The 9,568-nt window shown below is 38.5% G+C and overlaps 1 protein-coding gene across 1 annotated transcript in view; it reads right to left on the bottom strand.

The window, feature by feature from the left end:
* Positions 1-1,045: 1,045 nt before the first annotated feature.
* mfsd8l1 (major facilitator superfamily domain containing 8-like 1) overlaps positions 1,046-9,568 on the bottom strand; it is an 18,531-nt gene continuing 10,008 nt past the window's right edge. The window contains exons 10-12 of the mRNA XM_056260527.1: positions 6,155-6,285; positions 5,967-6,052; positions 1,046-1,206 (exon numbers count right to left, since the gene is read on the bottom strand). Of these exons, the coding sequence (XP_056116502.1) occupies positions 5,972-6,052; positions 6,155-6,285 (212 nt within the window). The 3' untranslated portion in view covers positions 1,046-1,206; positions 5,967-5,971. The remainder of the gene's footprint in view (positions 1,207-5,966; positions 6,053-6,154; positions 6,286-9,568) is intronic.

The raw sequence follows: 9,568 nt of genomic DNA, 5'->3' as shown, positions 1-9,568 counted from the left end.
TTACAATCAGCCAAAGCAGATGAGAAAAAGAGAGATATTAAATGATCACGGATTCAGAAACACCTCAATATTTCTCATTCTCGAAGGTTGCTGGTACTTTGTTCTGGGTTAAGGGTGTCCTCTAGTGTACAGTTGATGTAATGTTGTATTCTACACAGTTGAACAGGCCATTAACATCTATCTAATATTTTATCAACACAAACATCATGAAATATTTTAGTTTTTATTTATCTTAATATAGTACAATTTCTGTGTCCCTATTAAACACCAGTGCATTTTAAATGGATATTTCTGCTTTCACTGGTTTCTTTATTTTTGTAATATTTTCTATATTTTGATAATGCAGGATTATACACAGGATTCTTGCACTTACTATTCAACCCCATCATGCTGACATTTAAAAAATAAGTTTAATCTTAATGACATGAAAATATAATATATATGTTTTGTCAATATCAAGTCATCTTGTATGATACATTTTAGAAACAAATATTGTTCTTGGTATAAGAAAATGATGCTTAAATGAGAAATATTCTAATATTCAATCCTGTAAAATTCAACCCCAGAACATTTCAGATGTAACAGGGTTTACAAAATATTTTTGAGAAAGTAAATGTAATGGGGTTATTATTTTTTCTTCAATTATAATCGACATATCTTACTGTACTTTAGGCCTGAGGTGGTAAAATATGACTATTGAAAGTAGCAGAAGTCTTATCAAATGGAAAAAAGAAAGAAAGAAATAAATCCTGAAGCTTTCTAAAACACATTAGTAATATATGATATCTTTTTTTCAATCATCAGTCAGCAGCTCCAAAATATATTGCCCTAAACTGAATGCATTAATCTCTTTATTACTATAAAAAACATCATGAAACACATAAACGGATGTTCCCTCTGAATGTGGCCTGTTCGTTCTTAATCATAAAACATCTGATCTCCTGCAATTTCCATAGGAAATATAGTAGAAATGTGGTAGTATAAAGTCTTTGTCTTGATCCGACTCTGCACAGAGCAGAGATGAAGACCCTCCTCGACCCTTACCCGACTCCTGAAGGCTGCATTCACCGCCACTTACTTTTGTTCCTGCAGTAAATGCAGATTCTCTTCAGTCGTCACCGGAGAATCGACCCTAGACCGCTTCCAAAATATTTATTGGAGTTCAATGTGTCAGTAAACAGCTTGCTCACCAACAACGGCACACACCTAGAAACAAATAAATGATGTATTTATTTAAGGCTGATGGTCCTTTACATGCAATCTGCAAGCAATCTCATCATTACCGCATGACACAAGCTGATTGGCTCTGCTGATCCTGCAGCCAATGAGATCGCTTGCTGAACATTTAAATAGTCTGGTTCAGTGTTTGCTGTAAGCTAGTTCCTCTGAACCCCTCCACCTCCCCAGCTCCCCCTGCCTAGATCTGATTCGGGATTAATGTGTATTTATGCAGCAGCAGATCTTACATGTTCACAGCAGAGTGTGTGTGTATCTATTAGCAGTCGCTAATACATAGCAGCAATAATCAAAACCAAATATTTTAACATAGTCATATTCATCAACATGCTAAAACTATTTAGAAAGTTGTCCATGCCACATAAAAATTGTAGCAAATTGATTGAAATGCACTCTTTATATTCATTTTATATTTGAAAAAAAAAGAACTTTATATCATTCAAGTTTCAATTTAATAATATACTAAATCAATTTTAATTAATTTAAATAACAATAATATTTTTTTTACACATGATGTATTCATAAACAATATGTATTTTTTAATGATTCTGCTTGTTGGTTGTACCACATGACTTGTGGTGAGGAAATATTCATGATAAATGTATCAATTTTGTAAAAATATATATTTTTCTCCCCCTTCATAATAATAAACATTTAGCCAAACTACTCGATCAGAGTTTCTTTTCAATAATTTCAAAATCCAAAATCAAAATTAATTTCAATTAACCAATTAAAAAACATGAACTGAACTGAATAAATTTATATTTTGAATAAATTCATACAATACCCCACTATACAATATACTCAACTAGACCTTACATTTCCTTTGTAATAAATTTGTGATTAAAAAAACACACTTTCTTGACTCATTTTTGACAGGAAAGGGAAAAGTTATGTTTCTATATAATATTAGGGGGAGTGGAGGGGGGGATACTAAATAACATCATAACTGTATGATACTTGAAGAAACCCATGATTGAGGCCACATTTACACATAGCCGGGTATTTAGAGAAACTAATATTTCCCCCCCCCCTCCGTTTTCAATAATAACATCGCGCACACAACATCGTTTTTTAAAAAAAGTTGTCATTTACATCAACCCGCAAAAGTACTCAAAAGTTATACTCGAGTAAAAGTATATATACCTAAATAAAAAATTACTCCAGTAAAAGTAGAAAGTCGTCCATTCAAACATCACTTGAGTAAAAGTACAAAAGTATCCGATTCAAAACGTACTTAAGTACCGAAAGTAAAAAGTAAATATTCAAATTAACTGTAAATATCAATAATTAAGCAGATCAATTGTTTTGGGAGTGATATGGAATGTTTTATTTGAACAAATGATAAGATTAGATACTGCAATTAAGGATTTGTTAGCTAGCTGTTTACAAGGCACATTTCAATATGAAATCACTTGCCTAACAATAGTAACATTAAGAACTTTTCCTCTGCGGTCCCCCTACAGGTTAGAAGCGGCATTGTCCGTTACCGCTGTCGTAAATAATTTAGCCTACCGCAGCCTACTGTCGCACGCATGCTCGCTGTTTATCCACTGTTTATCCAGCACCGGCTTTAGAGTGAATGATGTCCAATTGTAACGCTTGCCGTAAAGCAAGTCAAATTTGTAGTTTTCTTATGTCTCATTCGAACTACAGAAACGCGACCCGATCTAGCAAACTTATATAGTGTGGTTCTAGCAGATATAGGACCACAAAGCGAAGGCAGAAGTGCCTTTCACCCTGTTACGACTTGATGAACCGCTGAAACGATTTTGGAAACATTATTTTATGTTGCTTTAACGTCAACTCACCTCAATGTTTTCTCAGATTTGAGGGTGAAGTTTTGAATGCTGAAATTTCATTCACCCGTGGCAGGCAAAGAAGACATTTCAGCCGATAAGAGTCTCCATTGACTTCAGTGAATTCTGAAGTGAATCTCTGTTACCGTAAATTGTATGTTTATCTCTATAAAGCTGCTTTGAAACAATCTCCATTGTTAAAAGCGCTATATAAATGAAGAAGACTTGACTTGAATTCGAACATATCATTGATATATGGCCATGGGTGATCCCTGTCGGGAATCTTGGGATCATTGCTGGCAGCGCGAGCTGCACCTTCACCGGTTTCTGCGGTCAATGGCCAACTGACTGCTATGTGAGCGTATGCTGGCAAAGAGCTTGCGCGTTCTTTTTTTCAAAAGAAAAACAAGTTTTTCATTGGTTTGGAAAGCCAGTGTAATAAATACTTGGAGCGGGCATGGGGAAATGTATTAGAGTAAAAAGTAGACTTTGTAGTGGAGTAAAAGTGAAAGTAGATGCAAATAAAACACTCAAGTAAAGTACAGATCCCCGAAAAAAATACTTGAGTAAAGTAACAAAGTATTTTTACTTCATTACTTACCACCACTGAGCGCCATCATAACTCTGCCAAACTGGCCGCTCACGTGACGTAAAGCATTTTCTGCCGCATAATGTGACGTTTGAGAACCTAAAACCCCGTTTCTCCCAGTCGACACGGCAACACATAACCGGCGTTATCAGAAATCTCCATTTTGGCCGGAGTTTTTAGAAATAATCGTTTTCTGTGATAAAAACGGGGGTTTTCATGTAAATGAGAGGCCAAACCGCAGGGAAGTATCTGCGTCTTCCCTTCGTGTAAACGGGGCATAAGTCATGTGAGCAAGGAGACCTTTTAGGCCCCTTTTTACAAGATGTAATATAAGTCCCCAGAGTGTGTCTGTGACGTTTCTCCTCAAAATACCCCACAGATCATTTACTACACCATTCCCAAAATGCCAAAAACACGCTGTTTCCGTGTGTGTATCTTAAAAAGCAAATGAGCTGCTGCTCCCCTCCCCTTTTCCAGAAGTGGGCGGAGCCTTTACAGCGAATGCCTCGGATACTCCAGACAACAACAGAAGAAACAATACGCCGCCGTGTCCACAGAATGCGTTTTTGCTTTCCACTGCAATGCTTTTCCATTATTTTCACTGGAAACATGCGCTAGACGGACCTTTGGTTTTTCTCCCATTTCGGGGCCATTCACACACAACGTGTCTTTGCATCTAAAAAATGTGAGACGTGGGCAGTCGAAAGCTCAAGTGTGGAGCAGTGTTGTTTTTGGCAGCCCTTTTAGTTTTAGTCTTAGTCTTTTGGACGAAAATGCTTTTAAGTTTTTGTCACATTTTAGTCACTTATAAACCTAATAGTTTTAGTCAAGTTTTAGTCGACGAAAACACAAAAACGTTTAAGTCAAGTTTTAGTCAATTTTAGTAAAAAAAGAAAAAAAATTAGTCTTTAACAAATTAATTTAGGTCAAAAAGTATTGGAAATGGGCTTAGGTTTGACAGGTTGTAGCAAGTGTTGCAATTCATAAAACAACAGCTAACCTTAAAACCTTTGCATAATAAACTAGACTTTCTCATTGATGGAGATGCAGTGCTGCCATTGCCAAGCTGTACTTCATTGTCACATTGGGCAGAAACCTTTTATCCCCATATTTCAAGTTATAGTTTTTCCATGAATATTAAATGCTATTTTCACCAGTAATCACAGTAATAAAGGAATGGTTTAAAGTTTAAACAGCAAAAAAATTGAGCTACTACAACATTACACACAGATAAAGTGGTAACAGTGGAATCACTGTTTTACTCCAAAAAAGCCAGGAATAAAAACATTCTTACTTTGGCAATTGTGGCTTTATTTGAGAAATTGCTAAAGTGCAATGAACAACGTGCCCAAAATATAAGCTATTGAGGAACACATACTTATGATCTACAACTTGCACTTCAACTTGTCTGCCAGTGCAACAACAAGATGCATATTATTTGTAAACACAAACATCATACAACCCTGTCTATCTTTAACTTGTGCAAACTGCAAAGTTGCAAACATTCTGAAACAAAATAATAACATAAATAAAAAATAAGGTGCATTGAACATAGGTTGTTAGGAATGCATACTTGAATATAAAGTATGAAACAAACATGACACTTGAAGTGTGTTGAACATAAAAATGAATAAGACAATTCCTGAAAACTGTAAACAATTTGGTCTTTAAATGGTTAATTCGGTATTTTACACTTAAAGCCCTGTTTTAAGATCGTTTCTGATGAAATAGAACGGTTAAGATTGAAATTTGGACAAATGCTGCTGTCCCGAGAATTTTAGGTTTACCCCCCACCTACACAATGGTTGTCTATGTGCACTGGAACAATCATTCATAAAACGCATTAAACTTTAGTTTACAAAGACGTGAAACTCAGCGAGTGGTCAGGGATGTTCACTGATATGCTCACACAAAAATGGCTGCAAAAGATGCTTTCCAACAGGTTTTATCGTAGTTTTTGTCCGATTCCATTGGGTTGACTAAACTACGATAAAACCTGTGATGAATCTGGCGCGCGCGCGCGGCGGCCGGGTGCTCCGCGTAACGTTACCCAAAACAAGGATAGGAAACGGCAGCATTGCTGATACTTTTTTTTTAGCTCAATACAGACAGATTGCACGAAAACAGGCAGAAATGACATGCATTGTGAACGTCAGACTTATTATAATTTTCGTTCTGTCTCGTCTCGTCAACGAAAACTCGAAAACGTCTCGTCATGTTTTAGTCAGCTTAGAGCCATTTTTAGCTAGTCATCGTCGCGTTATCGTCATAAAATAAAAGTGCGTCAACGAAATCATTTCGTTATCGTCATCACTGACGAAAACATCATTGGTGTGGAGTACCTGTGTCAGTCTTCAGATTCAGCGCCTGTCGGACTGTCCACCGTTACAGGCTCCACCAGACGCTCATACGACACCACCATCATGATCTGTCAATCATTCACAAGGAGTTAGAGTTTAGCTGTTCAAATGTCTTCAATGTGTGTCCTCACACTCTCATGTGTGCACTAGATGCTCCAAACAAGACTCACGGTAAGCAGGACAAGCAGACCCATCATCACCCCCATCATCACATGGAGGTCAGAGGTCAGCCCGCCGGCCCAGAGAGGACCGAGGATGGTGGCCAGTCCTCCCACAGAGCGGCGGATCCCCTGACTGAATCCTGAGGACAAACAAACAAGGCCTTCGTCTAAGCAAACATCGACTAGAGAACCAGAAATACTAGAAAAGTTTGTCTAGATGAACTTTGCTTGACAAAGCCTTACCTAAAAGTTTAAAGGGGTGGTGTAATGCCCTTTTCACAAGATGTAAAATAAGTCTCTGATGAGTGTGTATGTGAAGTTTTAGCTCAATACCCCACAGATATTTTTTTATATCATGTTAAAATTGTCACTTTTTGAGGGTGAGCAAAAACGCGCCATTTGTGTGTGTGTCCCTTTAAATGCAAATGAGCTGCTGCTCCCGGCACAGAGGGCCAGTGTGTGTGTGTGTGTGTGTGTGTGTGTTAGCAGCTTCGATTACCTCACGCAGACACACACTGAAAATTTAAAAAACTTTTTAGCCTTTTATGTTCAGGACAAAGATGGAGAGACTCAAGAAGAAGTGACAACATGTTGAATGTAACAGGACATCTCTGAATGGTTAGTTGATGAATTTATGCAGCTGATGTGGAGTTAACTATCTTCAATTAGCATATTCTGTCATGATAATCTATAAATTGCGTTCTGGGGGCGGGGTTTATGTAAATTTTAGGGTTAGTGATGTCACTAACCCGGGAGGAAGCTCGTGTAGTCCCTACCGGACGTTTGTTGTAGTCCTTAAAAAGCTATTTCTGTTCAAGCAGATATCTCCCTTTGCTTTGAACTGTGAGCGTCGTAACCTTGCAGATGTTGTTTATGCTCAAACAGCAACATTACACACTAACTAAAGTTAAAAAAGTGAAACTATAATCAACCACCCCTTAAAAAAAAAGCCAGAGAGCCTGTTTCAGGCCACGAGGCCAGTGAATCCAGGCAGATGTTTTGAAAAGCTGCCCGTACGAATTTATTTATTGTTCATTAAAACAAAGTCCAATCAGAGCGAATCTTATATCATCGGAAAGCTCATGTTTTGCATTTTCACATGAGCCCAAGCCCACTATTGTACGTTGTTCGCTGCCCGAGAGAACAGGGGTCAGATCACCCTTGTCGTGGTCATCCAAAGCTTTGTTGTGAACGTTTTCATACAAAAATATTTGTATTTCAGCCAAAAATGTAGTTTTTTTCATGTATTTTGTGTCAAATTAAAGTGTATCATTTGCCGTTTCCAAATGCTGGAAACGTTGTACGTTGTCCGCCCGAGAGGACAGCGGTCAAATTGGCCTCGATTAAGGGCTCGCCGCTGGATCGTGACACTCACTGCACAAAAACGGCTGTCTTTCGGAGTCACGAAAGCCGGTATACATATATTTTTATGTCATTGTAAAGCGTGTGTTTTGCCGCTCGCAACGAGCCCAAGCACATTGCTGTGGGTCGCTCGGCAAGCGAGAAATCCCACATCAAACGCGACCCGTCTCTGGTTTTACCCTCGTACTGGTCGGCAGCGTTGGGGAGTAGTTAACTACAAGTAGCGACGCTACTAACTTAACTACATTTTTCAGTAGCTTGGCAGTAGCTCAGTTGCTTTAGGGGTCATGAACTGGCTTTTTAAGTTTTTTTATATTGTTGTCTGAGGTCAACTTATGACGTTCGCTTGGTTTTTACATTCAAAAACATCAAAATGAATAAGTAATAGGCTATTTTCTACCCTAGTTTTGAGCCTAGCTCAAAAACGCTCGGTTTTTATGGGCGTCTCGCATTGAAGACTTGGAAGTAAACGCCCACTGCTGTGAGTGGATAACAGTTTTGCATATTATAATGAGATTCGTGTAATGCGCGAATCGGTGGGCGGGGCTAAACCGGCCGTGTTGAAGTAGGCGTTGATCTTCTTCTGCGGGGGTGGTGTTTTATCCTCTTTGTCGTCATAGTTCCCCACTTTGAAAAACGAGTCGTTTGCTGAGCCTGGTGTCAATAAAAGCTTTTATTGGACTAACAAGGACGTTTTCAGTTCTGAAACTTACAGGATATTATTATAATATGATGACCTCTTAGATGTCAAAATTTGATTTTTCAGTTCATCACCACTTTAAACAGTGTAGCTTTTCCAGTAGCTAACTACTTTTTGCAGCAAGTAGCGGTGTAGCGCGAGCAAAAGCTACATTGCGTTTTGTCGAGCCTGCGCGAATCAGCGCGATGCAAGGATATTCTTCTTGTTAGATTTCAAACTAATTTTTTGCCATTACCGCCACCTGTTGTTTAATCACGCATCTTGCGGCTAACGGTTCACTGACGTACAGAAGTGGATTGACACAGCCCATGATGAAGCAAGACGTGGCGGCAGATTTGGAGGATGGAGAAACAACTAACGTTAATTACCCATGGCCTTATTTGTCCAAGTTCATGTATCTCAAAGAAACGACAAGTAAAGGTTACACTTTTGTATGCAATCTTTGCAAACCAAAGTTTAAAACGCTGTCTTCGTTGAAGACATTAAGCACGCATTTAAGGACGCACATACAGGCGAGTAATGGCCATTTTAAAAGTATTAATTATCCTGCTTTATTGCTCTCTATGTTACATCAAATTTCTATTTCTGATTTAATTACAATGACCCGCCATGATCTGTCCGCCAGTTTGGTAATGACCATAAAAGACCACTAACGTTTGCGCCATCGTGTTTTGACAAACAGTCTGAGATATTTGAGTGTTGTGTGTAATAAAACAATACTCTTTGAAATCATAATTGTATTGCATTGTTTTAAACACTAAATATTTTACTTAAAACATTCCTCAGACACTTATTCAGTTATTTATAATATACGTTGTTCAAAAAAAGCAAAAGTAGTTTCAATGTAGCTAGCTACTTTTTGATAGTAACTTGTAGTGTAGCTAACTACTTTTCCAAAAGGGTAGCTTGACTGTAGTTTAACTACTTTAACTTACGAGTAGCTAGTAGCTTGTCAAACTACAGTTTCATAGTAGCTTCCCCAACACTGCCGGTCGGCCAGAGTAAAGGCCAAAAAACGTTGTAAAAATCGATCCGCAAGGCGTACGTCGAAAACGAAGGCATCGATGTTCTCAGGAGAGCGGGCCGGACGCTTCGATACCCGACTCAGAGGAATCGGACGCTCCCTCACTCTTTTACAATTTCCAGAGAGTGCTCCGAACGCTCACGGAGCGATTTTCAAAACAGTGAGGGAATACGCAAAGTTGTGAGTCTCGCCCACCTGGAGTGACCGAATCTGGCGTTTTTTTCCCGGTCCGGCGCACCGCCACACTTTTAGTCCGAATGCGAGTTATGAATTATGGACTTATTATAATTCATACCCATGGGTACATTTTTGAGGCTTCACTCTGAAAAATCGTCCC

The sequence above is a fragment of the Rhinichthys klamathensis genome, unplaced genomic scaffold (genome assembly GCF_029890125.1).
Source record: "Rhinichthys klamathensis goyatoka isolate OS25496 unplaced genomic scaffold, OSU_Roscu_1.1 h1tg000009l_1, whole genome shotgun sequence".
NCBI lineage: Eukaryota > Metazoa > Chordata > Actinopteri > Cypriniformes > Leuciscidae > Rhinichthys > Rhinichthys klamathensis.
This window is presented reverse-complemented; position numbering and strand designations above follow the sequence as displayed.